Source organism: Stegostoma tigrinum, chromosome 15 (genome assembly GCF_030684315.1).
Source record: "Stegostoma tigrinum isolate sSteTig4 chromosome 15, sSteTig4.hap1, whole genome shotgun sequence".
NCBI classification, from domain to species: Eukaryota; Metazoa; Chordata; class Chondrichthyes; order Orectolobiformes; family Stegostomatidae; genus Stegostoma; species Stegostoma tigrinum.
Window position 1 is genome coordinate 23,460,471 of NC_081368.1, and position 24,391 is coordinate 23,484,861.

Consider the following 24,391-nt stretch of genomic DNA (forward strand, 5'->3'; position numbering starts at 1 on the left):
AAACAGGTATTCCGTTTTGAATACTGTTGGGGGAGACGGCTCACCAGAGGAAGGCAGCAGTAGCCAGGTTCACGGCACCACAGCTGGCTCTGCTGTACAGAAGGGCGGGAAAGAGAGTGGAAGGGTGATAGTCATTGGGGATTCAATTGTAAGGGGAGTAGATAGGCGGTTCTGCGGTCGAAAACGGGACTCCCGAATGGTATGTTGCCTCCCAGGTGCACGGGTCAGGGATGTCTCCGATCGGCTGCAGAACATCCTGAAGGGGGAGGGCGAACAGCTAGTTGTCGCGGTGCATATAGGCACCAACGATATAGGCAGGAAACGGGATGAGGTCCTACAAGCAGAATTTAGGGAGTTCGGAGCCAAGGTAAAAAGTAGGAGCTCAAAGGTAGTAATCTCAGGATTGCAACCAGTACCACGTGCTAGTCAGTGCAGAAATGAAAGATAGCTTGGATGAATGCGTGGCTTGAGAGATGGCGTTGGAGGGAGGGGTTCAGATTTTTGGGGACATTGGAACCGGTTCTGGGGAAGGTGGTACTATTACAAATTAGACGGTCTACACCTGAACCGGACTGGAACCAATGTCCTTGGGGATGCTTTTGCTAATGCTGTGGGGGAGGGTTTAAACTAATGTGGCAGGGGGATGGGAACCGAATATTGGACAGAAAAGAGGTAGAAACGAAAGCCTGTAGGGAACTAGATAATGGAGTCAGTGTGACTAAAGGGAATAGTAGTTGGGGAGCAGATGATGAACACAAAGGGACAAAGTGGTCTGAGGTGCATTTGTTTCAATGCGAGAAGTGTAGTAGACAAGGCAGATGAGCTTAGGGCTTGGATCAGTACCTGGAGGTATGATGTTATTGCTATTACTGAGACTTGGTTGAGGGAAGGGCATGACTGGCAACTAGTTGTCCCAGGATATCGATGCTTCAGGCAGGATAGAGAGGGAGGTAAAAGGGGTGGAGGAGTTGCAGTAATGGTCAAAGACGATATCACAGCCGCACTGAAGGAGGGCCCCATGGAGGACTCAAGCAGTGAGGCAATATGGGTAGAACTCAGAAATAGGAAGGATGCAGTAACAATGCTGGGGCTGTACTACAGGCCTCCCAACAGCAAGCGTAAGATAGAGGTACAAATATGTAAACAGATAATGGAAAGGTGTAGGAGAAACGGGGTGGTGGTGATGAGAGATTTTAATTTTCCCAACATTGACTGGGATTCACTCAGTGTTAGGGGTCAAGACAGAGCCGAATTTGTAAGGTGTGTCCAGGAGGGTTTTCTAGAGCAGTATGTATGTAGTCCAACTTGGGAAGGGGCCATACTGGACCTGGTGCTGGGGAATGAACCCGGCCAGGTGGGTGATATTACAGTAGGGGACTACTTTGGAAATAGTGACCACAATTCCGTAAGTTTTACAATACTCATGGACAAGGATAGGAGTGGTCCTAAAGGAAGAGTACTAAACTGGGGGAAGGCCAACTAAACCAAGATTCGGCAGGATCTGAGGAATGTAGATTGGGAGAAACTGTTTGAAGGTAAATCCACATTTGATACGTGGGATGCTTTTAAGGACAGGTTGATTAGCGTGCAGGAGAGACATGTTCCTGTGAAAATGAGGAATAGAAAAGGCAAGATTAGGGAGCCGTGGATGACAGGTGAAATTGTGAGACTAGCCAAGTTAAAAAAGGAAGCACACGAGGTCTGGGCAACTGAAGACAGTTGAAGCTTTGCAAGAATATCGGGTATGTAGAGCGAATCTGAAACGAGGCATTAAGAGGGCTAAGAGAGGACATGAGATATTGCTGGCAAACATGGTTAAGGAAAATCCCAAAACCTTTTATTCATATATAAAGAGCAAGAGGGTAACGAGAGAAAGGATTGGCCCACTTAAGGACAAAGAAGGAAAGTTATGTGCTGAGTCAGAGAAAATGGGTGACATTCTTAACGAGTACTTTGCATCGATATTCACCAAGGAGAGGGACATGACAGATGTTGAGATTAGGGATAGATGTTTGCTTAGTCTAGGTCAAGTTGACATAAGGAAGGAGGAAGTGTCAGGTATCCTAAAAGACATTAAGGTGGACAAGTCCCCAGGTCCGGATGGGATCTATCCCAGATTCCAGATTACTGAGGGAAGCGAGAGAGGAAATTGCCGGGGCCCTAACAGATATCTTTGCAACGTCCTTAGACATGGGTGAGGTCCCAGAGGACTGGAGACTTGCTAATGTTGTCCCCTTGTTTAAAAAGGGCAGCAAGGATAATCCAGGTAATTATCGACCGGTGAGCCTGATGTCAGTGGTAGGGAGGCTACTGGAGAAGATACTGAGGGATGGGATCTATTCCCATTTGGAAGAAAATGGGCTTATCAGTGACAGCCAACATGGTTTTGTGCAGGGAAGGTCATGTCTTACCAACTTAATAGAATTCTTTGAGGACGTGACAAAGTTGATTGATGAGGGAAAGGCTGTAGATGTCATATACATGGACTTCAGTAAGGCGTTTGATAAGGTTCCCCATGGCAGGCTGATGGAGAAAGTGAAGTCACATGGGGTCCAGGGTGTGCTAGCTAGATGGATAAAAACACTGGCTACGCAACAGGAGACAGAGGGTAGTAGTAGAAGGGAGTTTCTCAAATTGGAGACCTGTAACCAGTGGTGTTCCACAGAGATCTGTGCTGGGACCACTGTTGTTTGTGATGTATGTAAGTGATCTGGAGGAAGGTGTAGTTGGCCTGATCAGCAAGTTTGCTGATGACACTTAAGATTGGTAGAGTAGCTGATAGTGAAGGGGACTGTCAGAAATTACAGCAGAATATAGATAGACTGCAGAGTTGGACAGATAAATGGCAGATGGAGTTCAATCTGGGCAAATGTGAGGTGAAGCGTTTTGGAAGATCAAATTCAAGGGCGAACTATACAGTAAATGGAAAAGTCCAAGAAAAAATTGATGAACAGAGAGATCTGGGTGTTCAGGTCCATTGTTCCCTGAAGGTGACAACACAGGTCAATAGGGTGGTCAAGAAGGCATATGGCATGCTTTCCTTCATTGGACGGGGTATTGAGTACAAGAGTCGGCAGGTCATGTTGCAATTGTATAGGGCTTTGGTTCGGCCACATTTGGAGTATTGTGTACAGTTCTGGTCGCTACATTACCAAAAGGATGTGGATGCTTTGGAGAGGGTGTAGAGGAGGTTCACCAGGATGTTGCCTGGTATGGAGGGTGCTGGCTCTGAAGAGAGGTTGAGTAGATTAGGATTATTTTCATTAGAAAGACGGAGATTGAGGGGGGGACATGATTGAGGTCTACAAAATCATGAGGGGTATAGACAGGGTGGACAGCAAAAAGCTTTTTCCCCCCCCCCCCAGAGTGGGGGACTCAATTACTAGGGGTCATGAGTTCAACGTGAGAGGAGGCAAGTTTAAGGGAGATGTACGTGGAAAGTTCTTTACACAGAGGGTGGTGGGTGCCTGGAACGCGTTGCCAGCGGAGGTGGTAGACGCAGACACATTGGCGTCTTTTAAGATATATTTGGACAGGCACATGGATGGGCAGGAAGCAAATGGACACAGACCGTGAGAAAATAGATGACAGGTTAGACAGAGGATCTTGATCGGCGCAGGCTTGGAGGGCTGAAGGGCCTGTTCCTGTGCTGTAGGTTTCTTTGTTTCTTTGAGTACAATATTCGTTCTTCCCTACATTCAGAATCATAGAATCCCCAGTGTGGAAACAGGCCAATCGCCCCAACAAGTCCACAATGACCCTTCACAAAGAATCCTACCCAGATCCAATCCCCTACCCTTTTCCTGTAACTCTGCATTTCCCACTGCTAACCCACCTAACCTACACATCCCTGAACACTGGACGATTTAGCACGGCCAATCCACATAGCCTGCACGTTTTTGGATTGTAGGATGAAACCGGAGCACCCGAAGGAAACCCACGCAGACACGGTGAGAACGTGCAAACTCCACACAGTCACCCGAGGATGGAATCGAACCCGGGTCCCTGGCGCCGTGAGGCAGCAGTGCTAACCACTGAGCTGTTGTGCCGCCTTGTTTAGCGAGAGATCAACATGTCCATCATTGCAGTAAGTGGGCAGCATCTTTACTCGAACTCCAGCGCGTTCACCACAATAGGGGCAAGGATAAAACAAATTGAAACGTGGAAAACCCTTGAAATCCAACATTGTATACAGCCATATAAAAGTATTCCAAGTGTTCAAATCTGTGGATTTGCAGATGATGTAAAGATTGGTGGAGTTGTGGACAGTGAAGAGGATTGTCAGATGATACAGCAGGATATAGACCAGTTGGTGGCATGGGCCAAAAAAATGGCATTTTATCAGGACAAATGTGAGGTGATTCATTTGGAAGGATAGGTACTGGTGTATGTTATACAGTGAATGGCAGAACACTTTGCAGTATTGATACGCAGAGGGATCTGAGTGTGCTGGTCCTGCAAATGGCAGCGCAGGTAGATAAAGTTGTAAAACAGGCCTAAGCATGCGTACCTTCATTAGAAGGGGCACTGAGTATAAGGACAGGCAAGTTATGCTGCAGCTTTGTAGAGTATTAGTTCGGCCACACCGAGTATTGCGTATAGTCCTGGTCACCACACTACCAGAAGGGAGTGGATGCTTTAGAGAGGATACAGAAAAAGTTTACCAGGATGTTGCCCGGTATGGGGGATTTCAGCTGTGAAGAAAGATTGGATAGACTGGGTTTGTTTACACTGGAATGCAGAAGGTTGAGGGGCAACCTGACAGAAATTCAAAGATTGAGATTGTTATGGATAGAGTGGAAAGTATGAGGCTGTTTCCCCACAGTGGAGGGGTCAAAGCTCATGTCTGCATGTCTTTGTGCGGGGGTTTTGGATATGGTAGTGGTGGGGTTTAAAAACAGGTGTACAAGGCAAGATTTTCACAAAGGGTGGTGAGCGCCTGGAACGTGCTACCACATGGTGGAACCAGACACAATAGCAGCATTGAAGAACCATCGGGATGAAGACATGAGTAGGAAGGGAAGAGAGGGATACAGATCCTCAAAGTGAAGATGGTATTGAAGGGTAAAACATGCTGGTGCAGGCTCAGAGCCAAAGCATCTGTTCCTATGCTGTATTTTGTTCTCCCTTCTGTAAAGCCAATCCAGATTTATTACTGTCAAACTTTAAAGAAACATCCTAAAGTTCACAAATCTCCCATTAAAGGCAACTACTCGAGTCACTTGGCATGGGTGATTTTACGTTTCAAAGCCGTAATGACTTTAATTAAAACAAACAGTAAGTATATTCTCTACTCATTGTCAAATGAGTGTAAACCTTGCGCTTGAGTCACAACACAATATACAGGGGAGAAAATGCTATTTGGGTCACAGGGCTGCCATCCTTACTGGCCCTGGACCTCACCTTCACACCGCCTCTGCCCAACCCTTTTCTCCCACAAGCAGATCTGCCTCTTCTTGTTGTGCAAGATGTTTACAAAAAAGTTCTCCAATAACATCGTGCTGACTTATTTCTGCACTGTGCTCCATCCCTACAATATTCTTGAGATTTTTGCACCTTCTAATTTTGGCCTCTTTTACACGCTTTATTTTAATCAATTCATTAATGGTGGCATGTCTTCTGCTAACTACACCCTAAGGTCAGGAATTCCCTCTAAGCTGCTGTCTCTGTTAAAGACACTCACCAAATTTTATAGATTTGATCATCTATCCTAATAATTGCTTATGTTGCTTGGCATCAGATTTTATTTGACAATACTAACTGAAAGAACTGTAGATGCTGTAAATCAGGAACAAAATCAGAAATTGCTGGAAAAGCTCAGCAGGACTGGCAGCATCTGTGAAGAAAAAAATAAATTATTTAAAGTTTCAGGTCCGGTGACCCTTTCTCAGAATTTGTTAACTCTGATTTTTTTCTTCACAGACACTGCCAGACCTGCTGAGCTTTTCCACTAACTAAAATATCCCAGGTGCTTCACAATATTTGAGGCACAATATAAATGCAAGTTGTTTGTTTCAATAATCTTCTCTGCTAACTTACTTCATCTTAGCAGCATTAGCGACATTTCATGTTTACTTTAAAATCAAATATCTCTACAATTTTCACAATGCCTCTTAGATAGCAGTCTCATTTCCCTCCCCATCACCTCCAATCTCAATTTCTTTAGTCCTTCTTCAAATTAGGATTCCCGAGATGAGGTATTCATCCTGGTTAAATCTGCACATCGTCACAGACAATATAATTTTTCCTTTTTTATGAAACAAAGGAGCAGAAGCTGGTGATTCAGCCCAGAGTCTATGCTGCTATTCAGTGGAATAACAGTTGATCTGATAATCTTCAACTTCACTTCCCTGCCTTCTCCCTGTCGACTCCCTTACTGTTGAAGAATTTGTCGATCTCAGCCTTGAATATAGTTAGCAACCCAGCCTCTACAACCTTCTGTGGCAGTGAATTCCAGATTCACTTGTCTCAAAAGGAATCCCTCCTTGTCCCAGTCTTAAAATCATGCCCTCTGATCGCAGACTCTCCCGCAAGGGGAAACAACTTTTCCGCATCTAATCTTTCAAGCCACCTAAGAATCTTGTGTTTCAATAAGGTTGCCTCTCATTCTTCTAAACTCCAATGGGTAGAGGTCCAGTTGGTTGGGCCTTTTAAGACCGATCCTCCAAACCCACCTGGTCTAAATGAATCTCTCTGGACTGCCTCTAATGCCAGGATATTTTTCATTTGATAAGGGACCAAAACTGTCCACTGTATTTCAGCTGTGGTCTGACTAATGCCTTGTGTAGTTGTTACAAGACTTCTCTATTCCGTTTGAAATAATGGCCAACATTCCACTTGCCTTTCCTACTAGCTGTTGAACTGGATGCTAGTGTTTTTTTTTGCAATTCATTACCAAGGACACTCAAATCCCTCTATGCTGCTCTCCAGCCTCCCATCCTTTAAGTATTATTCAGCTTTTCTATTCTTCCTGAAAAAGTCCATAACCTCAGAATGCCTCACATTTTATTCCATCCGCCAAGATTTTGCCCACACACTTAATCTGTTTATATTCTCCTGTAGACTGGGTCGTCCTCACCACTTGCCTTTGCACCTACTTTTGTGGCATCTGCAAACATGGTGGTAGGTTTATTTTTTCCTTTATTTGTTCAAAGGATGAGGGCATCGCTGACCAGGCAGCATTTATTGCCCATCCCTAATTGCCCAGAGGGCAGCTTAGAGTCAAGCACATTGCTGTGGGCCTAGAGTCACATGTAGGCCAGACCAGGGAAGGTAGGCAGTTTCCTTCTCTAAAAGGACATTAGTGAACAAATCAGGTTTTCCCAATAATCGACAATGGATTCATGGTCATTGTTAGATTCTTAATTCCAGGTATTTTTATTGAATTCAAATTCAACCATCTGCTGTGCCGGGATTCGAACTTAGGTCCTCAAAACATTATCTGGGTCTCTGGATTAACAGTCCAGTGAAAGTACCGCTAGGCCATTGCCTTCACTTTATTGATCCAAGCCACTAACATATATTTTAAAGAATTGTGGTCCCAGCATTGATTCTTGTTAAGTAATGGTGCGTCACAGGTTGCCATCCTAAAAATGCCTCCCTTATCGCAACTGAGTTAGCCAATCCTGTATCCATACTACCTCCAACACCATGGGCTCTCAACTTATCAAGTAGCCTAACATATTTGGTTTAATGGTGAACAACATGGCACAAAGCACTCCACAGGAGGGGAAATTACTGGCACAAAATAATTTTATTTGTCTTTTCACTACATCGAACCTCTAGCTTCTTCCCTGATCAGAACAAGGTATGACTTCCAATTAACACCCCTTGTTCTTAAGAAATGTCAGATCTTTGGCCCTCATTTATTCTTGCCTTCAACTGACCCATTTTTGAAAGAGAAAAAATATTTGAGTCCCCTTTGGCTATCTGATACAGTGAAACAAAAAAAAATAAGAAAAGTGTTACAATTAATTGCACAATATAATTACCAGACAGTGACAGATATTTAATCTTACCTGTTTGCATATGCACAGATATTATCAATGAGGGAACAGCTCTTTAAAGCAGATTCAACTTTGCCCAAAGAGACATATTCGCCAGCTTGTAGCTTCACTAAATCTTTCTTGCGATCTATAGAGCAAACAGTTATAATGTTACAACATGAATTCAAATTCCTGAAAAAAAACAGACAGAGATTGCTAGATAAGTGATTATTAGAATGCCTCAAATTTGAGAAAAACATACACCTTCTCCTGGTGTTCAAGCTGATATCAAATCACAACAGCCAAACCTGAGCAGAGTTTAGAGACTTGGAAAACCAACTTCTTAATAAGTAAGGACAAAACTAGCAATCAAATTCTGCTTTCCCACAGAAACTGAAAAAAAAAATCTTACGTACCAAGCGTAAAGGAATTTACAAAACTCTCTGAAAAGAAGATTAAAAACAAACAAATGTCATCACTGAAATAACATTCTTCACATTTTCTTCTTCCAAAGCAGCTGACTGAAGGCGAGTATCAACTCAGAGATTCAAAATGATTACTGTTCATCAGCAAGCCCAGATAATAACTCAAAAATGCTTGTCAACAGGGATGGTATTACTGCTCAACCAGACTGTATAATTTTTTAAAAATTTGACCTTTTTTCAAAAAAAAAGTCAACCTGTTCAGAGATATTATGACACATTTCTAGGGTAGATGGGACTTGAACCCAGGCTTCCCAGTCCAGGGATCAGAACACTACCACTGTGCCACAAGAGGAACCTATCTAGACTGTATACTCATCTAAAGTCCAGGAACACGGAGCATGAGGTAGTGATCAGCAGCTGCAATGTATTGTTAACCTCCCTGTCAGAGCAACTGCAGCTGCTCACTGGCATCCAGAGAAAATTTGCTCATTTGCATAGGGATCAAGTCTTAATGTTACACTATTAATCATTTGTAGATTCAGCATACGACAGCAAAGAGAATAACAAAAGGAACAGATATTTTCCAGAATTCAAAGAAAAATAGGTGTTCATGTTTAGTCTTGGGATTTCCCTTGCCAACATCAAACTCTGTCCTTCCACTCAGGTTACACCTTCTCAATGTCACTTACCAATTATCTGTAAGCAGCCATCCGGGTGGAATTCACCAACATCTCCTGTGCAAAACCAACGCTGACCACTGTCATCCTCAAAAAAGTCATCGCTGGATTTATTATTTTTGAAGTACCCCATAGCCACATTTGGTCCACCAATCAGAATCTCTCCTCTTGGATTGGGCTGATCACGAGTGGTGTATCCTCCTTCAATGTGACAATGAGGATCAATGAGTATTAAACCTACAGCTCAACTCCCTTGAGCTTTCAGAAACTTGTTGTTCATTTAACAAAACATCTTGGTTATTCCCTGACACACAAACTGTAGAATCATAGAATCTCTAGCAGGGTGGAAAGCAGCTGTTCGGCCCATCGAGTCCACACCAACTCTCTGAACAATGTTTCACCCAGATCCATCCTCCTAACGTCCACCCACGTATCCCTGTTACCTTGCAGTTCCATGGCTAACCTACACATCCCTGTGCACCACGGGCTCTTTAGCATGGCCAATACACAACTTGCACGTCTTTGGACTGTGGGAGGAAACCTGAGCACCCGGAGGAAACCCACACAAACACAGGGAGAACGTGCAAACTCACAGACAGTCACACGAGGGTGGAACTGAACCCAGGTCACTGGCACTGAGAGGCGGCAGTGCTAACCACTGAGCCACCATGTTGCTCTTAACTTCCTCAAATGATAGTTTATTTTAGATTATAAATGACAAGTTAGCACTGTAATCCATTTTGATACTTGTTTATCGAAACAAAATTCTGCTCGACTCACTTGGCAAATGCACAATAAACTAGAATAGCTCAGTGTACCTGCCAAATTGAACCCTGGTCTGTGCCACTTTAAGCTGGTAGTGGTATGGGTACAGAGGATTTGAAGGTCCATGGCAAGAGAAAGACAAAACAAGTTTCTATACCTCACCATTAGCCAATGACCCTGTCAGAAACAGCAGGATCATGTCACACAAACTTCAACTCAGAGCTGTATTGTTATAGTTACACAGTAGTAAATGGCCCATCACGCCCATGTTAGCTCTTTGAAAGAATAATCCATTTGGTTTCATTCCCTGGTTCTGTCCCAGGTATTTCTGCTGATGCAGTGACTTGGGCAAAGTAGAAAGATTGCAACTCTTATGAAATCTTACTGTCCACTTGAAAAGGAAATGCCACTGTATTTTTAAAAAGCCAGCATGATTGATTACGGGGGTTGACTCCAACCTTGAGGCAGTGCTCCTGAGCCACCAGCCACAATGTCATTGTATTGTTCCCTTGACAGATTTGTAATGCAGCGTAGGGACAATATATTACAGCAATCTACTCACTGATGACACTTGAGTTTGAGTTTGAGTTTAAATAATACTTTGGTGTAAAAAGATTAAATATTTTATCAAACAACTGTGTTACTGAGGCTCAATTTGATCGCTTTGTTTTTCATCTGGTCTAGAAACGTACAAGCCTCGTGTTCGAAGGGTTTTAATTTTTGCATATAATGCTACAGTGCCAAGACCCTGATGTCTACAGGAAGGAGAATTCCAGAGTTAGCCCAAGGTGAGCTGATATCTAGAACACTATAACAAGTACCTTCTTCCCAGTCTCTCAGCTTGATTTCACAACAGATCAGCGGGGCTCCAACTTTGCCTGTGCTGTAGTCCTGTACTAAAATTACAAAACACCAGAGAGTTAGAATTTAGAATCCTTCCAGGTGTACCAGTAATAAACTAAATAAATGGTACCTTAAGCTACATACATTTGCACCTTATTGTTGGGCCAGTATTGTAGATAAAAATCGAATTTTTACGCGTGCCTGCATACGAACAGGTTTCTGTGTTCAGACATGCATTAGACCCATCAAGATCAACAACCTCTTTCCACTTGAAAGATTGGTATTTAACACATTCCTCTTCAGGTAAGGACTTCTGAATGATAACATATCCATCACAGCACACAGTGCAACATTCGACAAACATCATTCATACCAGGGAAAAGGGTGAATTCATACAAGCAACTGCATGTGCAGCAATACATATAGTGCGGCAGAAGGTCAATGGATGACTGCAATCTACTCACTGATGACAACTGGGTTTAAACAATACTTCAGTGTAAAAAGACTAAATATTTTATAAAACAACTTCAAACCGTGATACTGAAGCTCAGTTTATTGGCTTCATTTTCAGATGCTTTCATTGCCCCTGTCACTTAGTAGATAAGGTAGCAGTAAAGTTACCAATCGCCTTAACAGACCAGTGTACTGATTTTTCATGAGACGTTTACTACGCCTCAGGTTAGGGAAAGGTTGAGGAGAATCCTTTGCTGGTGACCTCAGCTGATTCAGGCAGTGTTAGCATCACATTGTATTGCAAACCAGCCATCCAGCTAACTGAACTAACTGACCCTCACAACTGACAGAAGGCACGGAAAAGGGAGAGAAACTGCATTTTTAATTGTCTTTCCCAGAAATATCAATGAACTTTGAACAGTCTGTGCTAATAATATTCATAAATATAGCTTCTAAGTATTACTCATGGTAGACACTCTGAACACCAACACAGACATTCAAAGCCCTGAAACACTGCACCAAAGCAGGAGCAGCCATGAGCAATGACCAGCTCAGAGTGAGTTAATCAAAGTTTTAGGCTGTACTGTTTAGATATTGACTGACCATCTCCCCAATGTTCCTCTTTTTAAATGCTGAAAGCTCCTCATTGGAAACATTGAAAACATTAATATATGAGCACATGAGACGAGAAAAAGATCTTCTCTCATTGGCATCTCTCCATTTCTTAAAAGTAAAAGCACAAACCCAAAGAATGAAAACAGGTCATAGTTTAGGATCATAGGCTGCTCCCTCAGAACTGACCAGTAGGGAGTGGAGAGTGATGACGTTTCAGTCAGAGGGGAAGGTTGAGGAGGCAAGACTTTTGTGGGAAGCTTAGCTGGTTCAGGAAGTGAGCTTTCACAACCCAGGCACAAGCTAACTGACCCCCAGTATGCTCCTCTGGCACTATGGTGAATTACTTTTAATACATGTACGAGAATTTTGGAAACTATTTGAATGAAATAAAAATTAGAAAAATATCACTCAAATTGATCAGGCTAATAGTGTAGATTTTGCCATTTTTCAACAGTTCCACTTTATTATATATTTTCAGATTTTAGTTCTGATCTCTCAGACGCACTTTTCACTTGTGAAGAAGCACCACTTTCTCATTGCTCTCACCTTCAGTGATGGTTCCAGCCCCACATGTCTCAGTCAGGCCATAACCTTGGCCTACTGGACAGCAGAAACACACATTCATAAACCTTTGCGTTTGTGGAGAAAGAGGAGCCCCTCCAGACAGCATCATTCGAATATTTCCCCCCAACAGGGCTTTCACTCTTTTAAATAATATCCTATTATAAAACAGCAAAAAATTTAAATTAGAGTCAGAGGTGATATTTAGTATTGAGGTTCCAAACACCAAAAAACAACACTTGGACATCAAGTGTGTACAAATCTGTGTCCCCATAAAGCACAAAGAAAAAAAAAACAACTTGCATTTACATATCAGCCTTAACACAAACACGTCTCGAGATATTTCACAGGAATATTACGGAACCAAAAAACAAGTGAGCCACATAGGAGATATTAGGTCAGATTGCCAAAAGCTTGGTCAAGAGGTAGATTTAAGGAGATTGTCAAGGGAGGAAATTGAGGTAGAGGGGTGTATGGAAGGTATGAGAAAACTTTGCAGCTAAACAATTGAAGGCCTGGCTACCAATGGGTCTAATAAGAGGTAGGCCATTTAGAACAGAGTTGAGGAAAAACTTCTTCACCCAGAGAGTGGTAGATATATGGAATGCTCTGCCCCAGAAGGCAGTGGAGGCCAACTCTCTGGAAACTTTCAAGCAAGAGACAGGTAGAGCTCTTAAAGATAGTGGAATCAAGGGTTATGGGGATAAGGCAGAAACAGGATACTGATTGTGGATGATCAGTCATGATCGTAACGAATGGTGGTGCTGGCTCGAGGAGCCAAATGGCCTCCTCCAGCACCTATTGTCTATTGTCAACAGTGCAGTGATTAAATCAAGGATCAGTACAGATATCATAGTGGCTTCTGTGGTTGGAAAGGGTTACAAAAAGTAGAGAAATGAGAGGCCACAGGTTTTAAAATAAGTACAAGAATTCTAAAAGCAAACTACTGTTTGACTGGCAATCTACACAGACCAGCAGGCATAAGGAAACAAACCTCACTGTCAGTTAATCTCAATCAAACTTTTGGATGAACTCAATATTTCAGAAAAAGTAGGATGTGGGTAAGCAATCAAGAATATGTCAAAATATTCGAGCTTAGAGGTAACAAGACCATAAGGTGTAAGAGCAGATGTCAGTCGTTTCACCCAATGACAAGAGTTCCCTCTAAATTTACTGACTACAGGTCTCGAGGCAGTGAGCAGCAGCTACATCTGGAAATTGAAGTCAATACAAGATTGGCACATTGACACTGATCTCTGTGTGTAGAACATCAGAGCAGCTATGCACATGCACAGCTTAAAGTGAACATTGCCCCACTAACTCAACTCCATCATTCACTGAGATCCTGGCTCATCTGATATTCCTCAACTCCACTTTCCTGCCTTAACCCCATGAACACCTGATGTCCTTCCTGATTACAAATTGCTCTTGGCTTGGAATATACTCAAAGATTCAGCCTTGACAGTACCCTGCAGTAAAGAATTCCACACATTCACTACCCTCAGAGGAGAAATTTCCTCCTCATCTCTGTCTTAGATGTGACTTAAATCATCAACCCCTTACGGAGGGATGATGCCCACCGGTTCTAGATTCTTCTACCAGGTGAAACAATGCTTCCACATCTACCCTGTCAAGTCCACTAAAAACCTTATGTTCAATAAGGTCTCCTCTCATTCTTCTAAATTCCAGTGAGTACAAGTCCAACAATTACTCAACTTCTCCTCATAAGGAAATCGCTCCACACCCTGGATTAACCAAGTGAACCTTCTCTGGACTGCCAATACCAGCTTATCTTTTCTTAGATAACAAAAGTGCGAAAGGAGGTTTTCAGTGGCAGATGAGCTGAGATAGTGGTGAATGTAGTGAGGCAGAAATAAGTCACCGTAATTTTTAGTGATGACAAACATGCAGTTAAAAGCTCAGTACCAGGTCAAAAATTAACTAAGATTATTAATTGACTGGTTAGTCTCTGATTCTTTCTAAACAGTGGTGTTTTTGAAATTAGGGCATTGAAAATGGAATCGGGGCCAAAAACAAATGGCTTCAGTTTTTGAAATATTTAATCGGAGAAAATTCCTGTTCATTCCAGTGTGGAACTGGAATAAACCATCTGATCGTTCAGTAATGGTAGAGAAAGGGAGGGGCGGTGGTAAAATAAAGCTGGGTATTGTCGGTGTACATGTGAAAAATCAATGCTGTCTCTTCAAATTATATTACAAGAATGCTGTTGGCAGATGAGAAAGAGGAACTCAGAGAAAGATCCTCGGTGTACATCAGAGGCAGCGGTGCTGGAACAGGACAAGAAGCCATAAAACTGTCATATTCTGTTATTAAGAGTTCCCAGATGTATTTTAGGAAAAAAACAACTTGGTATTTTGGGCAAACTAGTGACTTGTGCATTTGGAATAAGCTGATGACATGTTAAGATTCTCTCCAAGCTAGAGCCCCAGTTGACATTCTCTGTAAGGTGGAGTTCATCCATATCTATGCCTACATCCTAACTCCATTCTCATCACCCTGATGTCTGATGACACATTGTTTTTAAAAACAGTCACTCTGGGCTTCAATTCCCTCCACAGCCTTGCTCCTTGCCCTCTCTACAACTTAGTCCAGCCCCATCACCCTCCGAAATTTCAGCACTTCTAATTCTGGCCTATTGTACAGGCCTGATTCTCAAGTGATCCACCAACAAGGGCCATGGCTTCAGAGGTTTCGGTTCCAAGTTCCAGAATTTCCTCCCTAAACATCTGTCTTTCAAACTCTTTGTTGAGATGTTCCTTTAAACCTGTCCTTGACCAAGATTTTCACCCCCTCTCTTTTTGCGGTTCTGTCAATTTATTTGTCAAATGGCCTATAACAATTGAGATATTTTATCGTACAAACAGAGACTATTTAAATATAAATTGCTGCATAAATTAAATAATGGCAACGCCAGAGTACTGAGATCTCAGTAAACTGAAAAAATCCAAATCAGCTATAATTTAAAAAAAAATCAATCACTGAGGGGTGAGCATTATTGACAAAACCAGCATTATTCATTACCAATCCCCAAGTAGCTTCAACAAAGTGCTGATGGCCTTGTGCAGACTATGTGGTGTAGGTAGAAATTTTTAATAAGTACAGCAGAAGGAGATGCTTTTGTTTTGGTGATATTTAGCCTACTCAAAGCAATTAATGAGTGGAAATGAAATTTATGTGAAATGCCACACAGTTTACTTACATGCTGCAGAGGGGTGCATCATAACCTTTCTTGATTTGCTCCAATTTATAATCATAACCTAATTTAAATAAAGTCCTTTGTAAATAGTTCATCTCCTGCACCTTGCTCATGACGTTTTTATAGATTCGGTCCATGATTTCCTGAAAGGTAAGAATAGAGTTTTTGACATGATTGAAATGTCACACTCCAGCTGCGAATTCACCACAGTTCTAGCAAACTAAAAGGCTGCTCTCTCATTGAGGGATGTGACCTGGAGGTAGTTTAACCTGAGGGTCACCAAGCCACAGGTGAGGGGAGAGATTGAGACAGAGTGTTTTTCATGGTAAGCTCATTCGGTGCAGGAACTGAACCCCCAATGTTGGGGTCACTGTTGAAAAGCAGTTATCTAACCAACTGAGCTACAATCCATTTGGGACTGTAATGCTGGATCAATTATCACCATATTGAGAAACAAAGTGAACATTTTTCAATGCCTTCCATTGCATTACATATTTATGCACCAAATGGATATATTATAGCCAACCTAAAAAGTAAACTAAATGTTTTGAATGAAAACCACCCAATTTCCTCAGCTCAGAGCATTCTACATGCATAAATGCAATTTCCGTAGGAGGTACTTAAAGGCTGAAAGAACAATGAAAGTTGAGATTAATTACTCACTGGAACTGCTGCCATCAGTGTTGGCTTCAGGATAGAACAGTCACCTTTACTGCCCTTTTTGATTTTAGTTGACTGTGAAATAGTACACGAACGTAAGATTAGTACACTGACAACACACACTTGTTCAACTCTACATTCAATCGATGTAAAAGTTGAAGCAGTTAGCAAACTAAATCAGTGCAGTAGCATACAAGTCCAGAAAACAGTGCAGAGTAAGTGCAAAGTGAGCACTGTGATCCCATTTTCAATAAAAATGTCCATTTATGCTTGGGATTGGTTTGATGGGAATTATAATCTGTGCACCAGGAAATGTTGTTCATTTTCCTTATTATAGAGTCATACAACAAGGAAACAGACCCTTCGGGCTAACCAGTTCATATCAACCATAATCCCAAACTAAACTACTTCCACCTGCCTACGCTTGGCCCATATCCCTCCAAACTTTTCTTATTCATATACTTATATAAAATGTCCTTTAAACACTAACTGTACCCACATCCACCCCTTCCTCTAGAAGTTAATTCCACATAGGAACCACTGTCTTAAAGATCCTCCTCATGCCTTTTTCAAATCTTTCTCTTCTCATCCTAAGCACGTGTCCCTGGTTTTAAAACTCCACACCATTGGGAAAAGACACCAGACATCCACTTTATCTATGCCCCTCATTTCAACCTCCACCTCCTACACTTTAAAACATGTCCCAGTTTATCTAGCCTCTCCAATGACTCAAACCCTCCATTCCCAGCAACATCCTGGTAAATCTCTTCTTAACCCACTCCAGCTTGTAGTGGTCTGCAGTTCTATCGTTGTATGCCAGGAATTTCACTGCCTTACCAAAAACCCTTCACCAGAGTGGTCATGACCTTTAGATGGTCTGAGACATTGCTCACCTGATCAGACAGAGTTTGGGGAGAGGAATAACCAATTCGACAGCCATAAGCAACACAGGAAATTTCTGCAGTAAGCTCCAGCACATGAGCCAATGGTAGATATCCGATATATATATCTTTGGGCCTAGAAAATAAAACCAAATGTTTAGTAAGCTCTACAAGGGACTGTTGCAGAAACACTAATTTCTTATGCTCAAAAACACTTAATCCTGAACAATTCCATACTTAAACATTGCAAGATTTAAGGAATACTCATGAAATTTCTAAAAGGCTAGAATTTATGCTTCAACATTTTAAGTTGTACCCTTTTATTAAAATAAAGGACATCTTCAGGAAACTTGAGAGTTTGGAAAGGAAGCAACTTGTTAAAAGCAAGCCGAGATCAGATCTCTCCGACATACTCTGACAGGAAATATGGATGTAAAGTATAAACAATCCATCTTCGAAACACAAAGGAGAGGTTTAAAACAGAAAAATCCCCAAACCAAATAGAGTAGAGATGACAACAATAAAAAAAAGCGCACCTCTAACTTCTGAATACTTGGCACACCTTGTCCTGAATCGCTCATACCTAGAATGCCTTTTAACACCTTAGAATTGCTTAAGTATTCACAGCCAATTAAATACTTTCAAAATATTGTCCTGTTGGAATGTATTTGTACACAGTAAGCTTCCAGAAACACACAGTCATGAGATAATGATCACAGCTTTAAGTTAAGTTGAGAGCCAATTCTGCCCAGGATTCTGGTAGAGAACACTCATGTTTTTCTTCAGATAATCGCCACTACATTATTCCCGTCCACTTCAGGTCAGGTGAGGCCTCAGTTTATATTCCACCCAAAATACAGCACCTCTGACAGCACAGCACTTGCAAAGTACTATGCTGGAGCGTTAGTCTCAACTGTGTGCTTTAGAGTGGAGCTTGAACCACAGCCTTCTGATTCTGAGGCAAGGGCATTACTAGTGAGCTACAGCCAAGGATGGAGTTTATATAATGAGTTCCAGCAATAGTTATGAGTTGTGTTTTATATTTGACACATAACATTTCAGCTAAACCAACAAATGTTTAGATGATAAACAAAAGTAAATGTGAAACCTGGAACCAACTTTCCAGGCAGATTTTCTTGTGAAAAGGCAGAAAGCCACATGCATAGCCTGCAGAAATAATGACGAAACTTATCCAACTTTAACCTAACTAAATGGAAGATGGCAAAAGTTTAATGACCAGGGCTATTTTGTACCAGCGTCAAGCAACGTACCTTTCAGTTATGACAGCTGCACACATGACTTTAACTAAACCAAAGGAAAGGCACATTATTGAAGCCAAGTTGTTTCAGCTTTCTGTTGCAAAGTGTTTGTATGCAGCAAGTTCCCACAGTCAAATGATCACTTGCTTTAGGAGAAAGTAAAATATTGTCTATTTCAGCAGGGACGGACATTCAAACCTAGATAGGAGCAAATTACTGCCAATGCTAGAATCTGTTCTGAAAACAACAAATTCTGGGAGATCACAACAGGTCCAGTGGCACTCGCTGACAGACGGCAAGCTAACATTTCCGGTCCTGATGACTCTTCACCAGAGCTCTGAAGAAGAGTCATCTAGACTCGAAACGTTAGCTTGCTCTCTCTCCAATGGACGCTGTCTGACCCACTGTGATCTCCAGCATTTGTCACTTTCAGCGAACATTCAAACCGAAATAAAACCGAAAGAACTGTGGATGTTGTAAATCAAGAACAAAAACAAAGCTGCTGGAAAAGCTCAGCGGGTCTGGCAGCATCTGTGAAAGTAAAAACAGAGTTAACGTTTCCGGTCTGGTGATGCTTCCTCAGAACTTTCCTTCACAGACGCTGCCAGACCCGCTGAGCTTTTCCAGCAACTTTGTTTTTGTTCTTAACATTCAAACCTACGTGCCCTTTCCAGGTACCTATCACTGAAGAGTAGCTTCGGGCTTAAGTCTTCTTTTCAGTTCTTAAAAAAAAGTTTGACATTGTTACTATTTAAATAGGCAGCTTGGGAGGAGAGACTCAAGTTGGGTATCTCTGAAAATTCAGTGAAACTCTAAAATCAGCTTATCACTTACCCCAGCTCAGGTATCCTCTGACATTGGCCAGTCATACCCGCTATCAGGTTACTGTGTACCATCATCACTCCTTTTGGACGACCTGTAGAACCACTTGTATACATCACCACAGCCAAGTCTGACGGAACAGGCCTCGATGGAGTTATGTTTGCTGTGCAGGAGAGAGACACCATTATCAGTGTTACACAATAGAATTTTCATACCAAGATGAAATAACCTCCACATGATTATATTGCTCAGTTCCAAATGTACATACAAGTTTAAAGGATAGACTGTTTAATGCCTCAGAATGCATGGCTCAGTGATTTCAATTAGTGACACTGACATATAAATGGGAGCATCAGAAATACATTTATGAGGAGCTGGAACTTGAGTAACATTGTCTAAAACAGCAGCCTAGATAACAAAGCGTGAAGTCTCTGATGAAGGGTCTAGGCCCAAAATGTCAGCTTTTGTGCTCCTGAGATGCTGCTTGGCCTGCTGTGTTCACCCAGCTCCACACTTTATTATCTTGGATTCTCCAGCATCTGCAGTTCCCATTATCTCTAAAACAGCAGCCTGACTATGTTAGGCTTTCTTGGTCCTACACTGAATTTAGTTTAAAACCATGATCCAGAAGAAGTTGCAGGTCTCGAGTAGCTATGTAAAAATATTGTTGCAGTGGGGGGAGACAAAGTCTGGTTTAAATAATCTTGTGTGGATGGGGTTGTCTAGAATGTGAACGCAAAGGGAAGAGACTGAGCTGGGAGGTGGATAGGGAAACTAACCAGGTATATCTGGTATACAACAAGCAGGAGAAATCCACAACGGCCAAGTAAACAGTGTAAACCTGTATCTAATACAAAAATTCTTGAACAGTTGTCCAACTTGTTGCACTAAGGATATGTTTGTTCATCTGGGCACCAGGGTAGCTCAGTGGTTAGCACTGCTGCCTCAACGCCAGGGACCACAGTTCATTTCCATCCTCTGTACAAACTCCACGCAGCCATTCTCCGTGTCTGCATGGGTTTCTCCTGGTTGTGGGGGGGGGGGGTTTGTTTTCACCCCACAGTCCAAAGGTGCGCAGATCTGGTAGACTAGCTGTGCTAAATTGCCAATAGTGTCCTGGGATGCACAGGCTAGGTGGGTAGCTATGGGAAATGCAGGGTTACAGGGGCAGGGCGGAGGGATGTTTCTGGGTGGGTGGAATGCTCTTCAGAGAGTTGAGGTGGAGTCCATAGGCCAAACGGCCGCCTTCCACACTGTCAGGATTATATATGGGTAACTCCAATTTTTCCCAAATGCCAACACTTTGGAACAGATCAAAGCAGGCTCTGAAGTTGCTAGAATAGAGAAACTAAAACATTATTTCGTTCACAACACTGCCACCAAAACTGCATCCTAAGGTGCTTCACAAGTAAAGCTGAAAGGAGTTACAGAGGGGTATACTGGAACAGGCGAACAAAGGCTTGGTCAAAGGGATAGGTTTAAAGACGTGTTTCAAAGAACGAAAAGAAATGGTAGAGATGTGCAGATGCTTCAGGAGGGAATTGAGGTTTCATCCAGCTGCAGGCCTGGCTGCCAATGACAGGGCAAATAAAACTGGGGATAGTCAAGAGTCCAACTGACAGATATTACAGAACGGAGACACCGAGGAATTTAAAAACAAGATTGAGAATTTTAAAATTGGTAATAGTAAAAATGAGTAACAATTAGTTACTTGTAAAGAATTGTCACATGCAGTGACAGCAAGAGAAGCTGCCTACATACGTACAGTTCTCAGGTTTGGCTCCAAGTTCTTCCACAGAAGCCATACTGTGGATCTGAAGAACTTCTGAATATTCTGAAGTACTGATGGCTTTCTTGTCCACATAAATGATATGCTTCAACTTCTGAAGCCTTGGCAGCACTTTCTGAAGAAATAAAGTTTAAAACCATGATTAGAAGGATTACTAATGTGCAAAATGTGTAAGGTTGCAGTTTTACACATCGACATCAAATCACGTGCAATCCTAGCTGGAGAAACTCAACAAGTCCAGCAGTATCTATGGACAGAAAGCAGAGTCAACATTTCGGGTCCAGTGACCCTTCTTCAGATCCCACATCACCATGTTGTGTTTTTGTTTTGAATTTCCAGCATCCGCAGTTATTTTTCTTTTTCCATATGTAACCAAAATGTTTACAGCACACGAAGTGGTCATTTCATCAGTAATGCTTTGCCAATTCTTGAACTCGAGCAGTTCAAAATTAAACTTTTTAAACTGTTCTCTCTAGCACAGCCTCACTATCCTCCCGCTCAATTACGAGTCCAATTTGCCCATTAAAAAATGCTTTAGCCGCCTCATTTAGAGAAGTACCTGACTTTCCTCAATATTAAAGATTTTAAATCGAGCTTGATACCAACTATTGCCATGAGAAAAATGGTCTTTTTCCTAGTCAGTGAAATTAAAACTCTCTCAATCCTAGAGTTTCCCATTTCTACTTGTAACTGTATTTACCCACCTTGCCATTATTCTAATGAATCAACGCTGTATTCTAGCTGTGACATACTTGAGACTACAGTTTGATACTTGCCAATTTCTATTTATCCATACCTTTATGTCTATCATGCATCCATTCCTTACTCCCTTGTTTCAATCTACCACATCCCAAAATATATCATCTCAAGCCTGTGTTTTTTATTCATTCATTGATGGGATACGGGAATTGCTGGCTTGGACAGCATTGGCTGCTCATCCCCAGTTGCCCTTAAATTGACTGCTTTGCCAGGCTACTTCACAGTCAACCATTTCAGTTACAAGTCAAAATGTATTGGCATGGATCTAGAGTCACATATTGGTGAGGGAAGGATTGCATTCTTATTAGGCATCAGTCAACCAACTGTGTTTTTATACAATCATTGATAATTGTATCATTGACAATTATTTCATAGCCATCAGTAGTCTTAAATGCAGACTTCTTTTCATTCAACTCAAATTCCACCACATACCCAAGCCTCTGGGATGCTAGTCCAGCAACATTATCATCGTCATTGCCTCTCAAAACTGCATTGGCTACCTGTTTACTTACTCTTCCAAACTGGGTCTTCAAATCTTCTCACTCTTTGGTAAACTACTCTGAAGTCAGCTAAACTAAGAGATTCCAATTCAAGCCTAGTCTGAGCAAAAGCCGATTATTTCAACCCTGTTTACTGCACTCAGCTATCCATCCACTTTATTTTATTGCTGCACTTCATTTAACTTCACAAATCTTGAGCAACCTTAACGACTGCCTTCAGAAAAATCCATATGTGCTCCAAGTGTCTTCTGTAATGAGCCAACATTCACTTCTCCAAAAAAAAACTATTTTTCAAACTCAAATAGATTTTAAACAAAAGTATTGGTTGCCCTTGATTAAAGGCAAGAGAATTTGTTAATTTCTCATTGTTGACATGTCCCAAACTACAGATTCTACAAAATAAAAACAGAAATAAGTGGATGCTATAATCAGGAACAAAAACAAAGTTGCTGGAAAAGCTCAGCAGGTTTGACAGCATCGGAAAAGGGAAAAACAGTTAACGTTTCGGGTCTGGTGACCCTTCCTCAGAACATATGTTCTGTCACTGGACCTGAAACCTTAACTTTATTTCTTCACAGATTCTTGCAGAACCATAGAACATAGAACAGTACAGCACAGAACAGGCCCTTCAGCCCACAATGTTGTGCCGACCATTGATCGTCATGTATGCACCCTCAAACTTCTGTGACCATATGCATGTCCAGCAGTCTCTTAATGTCCCCAATGACCTTGCTTCCACAACTGCTGCTGGCAACGCATTCCATGCTCTCACAACTCTGTGTAAAGAACCCGCCTCTGACATCCCCTCTATACTTTCCACCAACCAGCTTAAAACTATGACCCCTCGTGTTAGCTATTTCTGCCCTGGGAAATAGTCTCTGGCTATCAACTCTATCTATGCCTCTCATTATCTTGTATACCTCAATTAGGTCCCCTCCTCCTCCTTTTCTCCAATGAAAAGAGACCAAGCTCAGTCAACCTCTCTTCACAAGATAAGCCCTCCAGTCCAGGCAGCATCCTGGTAAACCTCCTCTGAACCCTCTCCAAAGCATCCACATCTTTCCTATAATAGGGCGCCCAGAACTGGACGAAGTATTCCAAGTGCGGTCTAACCAAAGTTTTATAGAGCTGCAACAAGATCTCATGACTCTTAAACTCAATCCCCCTGCTCATGAAAGCCAAAACACCATATGCTTTCTTAACAACCCTGTCCACTTTGGTGGCCATTTTAAGGGATCTATGTATCTGCACACCAAGATCCCTCTGTTCCTCCACACTGCCAAGAATCCTATCCTTAATCCTGTACTCAGCTTTCAAATTCGACCTTCCAAAATGCATCACCTCGCATTTATCCAGGTTGAACTCCATCTGCCACCTCTCAGCCCATCTCTGCATCCTGTCAATGTCCCGCTGCAGCCTACAACAGCCCTCTATACTGTCAACGACACCCCCAACCTTCGTGTCATCAGCAAACTTGCTGACCCATCCTTCAATCCCCTCATCCAAGTCATTAATAAAAATTACAAACAGTAGAGGCCCAAGGACAGAGCCCTGTAGAACACCACTCACCACTGACTTCCAGGCAGAATATTTTCCTTCTACTACCACTCGCTGTCTTCTGTTGGCCAGCCAATTCTGTATCCAGACAGCTAAGTTCCCCTGTATCCCATTCCTCCTGACCTTCTGAATGAGCCTACCATGGGGAACCTTATCAAATGCCTTGCTGAAGTCCATATACACCACATCCACAGCTCGACCCTCGTCAACTTTTCTAGTCACATCCTCAAAGAACTCGATAAAGGTTTGTGAGGCATGACCTGCCCCTCACAAAGCCGTGCTGACTGTATTTAATCAAGCCATGCTCTTCCAGATGGTCATAAATCCTATCCCTCAGAATCCTTTCTAACACCTTGCAGACGACAGACGTGAGACCGCTGAGCTTTTCCAGCAACAGTTTTTGTACAGATTCTACAAGCTTATTCACAAGTGTCACCATACTAACTTTTCTACAGTGAACCAGTTTATCACACTCCACCCTACTTAAACAGGGGCACTTTGCAGATTACTCTCCGGTCCCATAGCTCAATTCATGGTACTTAGGAGAAACTCAAGAACTGAAAAATCTCAAACCTCTGCAATGCTCTTGGATGTCTTTCCACAGACTAGAAATTAACAGAGCT

At 42.2% G+C, this 24,391-nt stretch overlaps 1 protein-coding gene across 5 annotated transcripts in view; it reads right to left on the reverse strand.

Moving 5' to 3' along the window:
- Positions 1 to 24,391, reverse strand: part of acsl4a (acyl-CoA synthetase long chain family member 4a) — a 90,429-nt gene that overhangs the window by 6,211 nt on the left and 59,827 nt on the right. For all 5 annotated transcript variants that reach the window (XM_059651375.1, XM_059651374.1, XM_048544273.2 and 2 more), the window contains 9 exons: positions 20,929 to 21,067; positions 19,176 to 19,326; positions 17,095 to 17,218; positions 16,205 to 16,276; positions 15,545 to 15,684; positions 12,310 to 12,482; positions 10,674 to 10,748; positions 9,100 to 9,288; positions 8,019 to 8,133 (listed from right to left, as the gene is read on the reverse strand). In XM_059651375.1, coding sequence (XP_059507358.1) covers positions 8,019 to 8,133; positions 9,100 to 9,288; positions 10,674 to 10,748; positions 12,310 to 12,482; positions 15,545 to 15,684; positions 16,205 to 16,276; positions 17,095 to 17,218; positions 19,176 to 19,326; positions 20,929 to 21,067 — 1,178 coding nt within the window. The remainder of the gene's footprint in view (positions 1 to 8,018; positions 8,134 to 9,099; positions 9,289 to 10,673; positions 10,749 to 12,309; positions 12,483 to 15,544; positions 15,685 to 16,204; positions 16,277 to 17,094; positions 17,219 to 19,175; positions 19,327 to 20,928; positions 21,068 to 24,391) is intronic.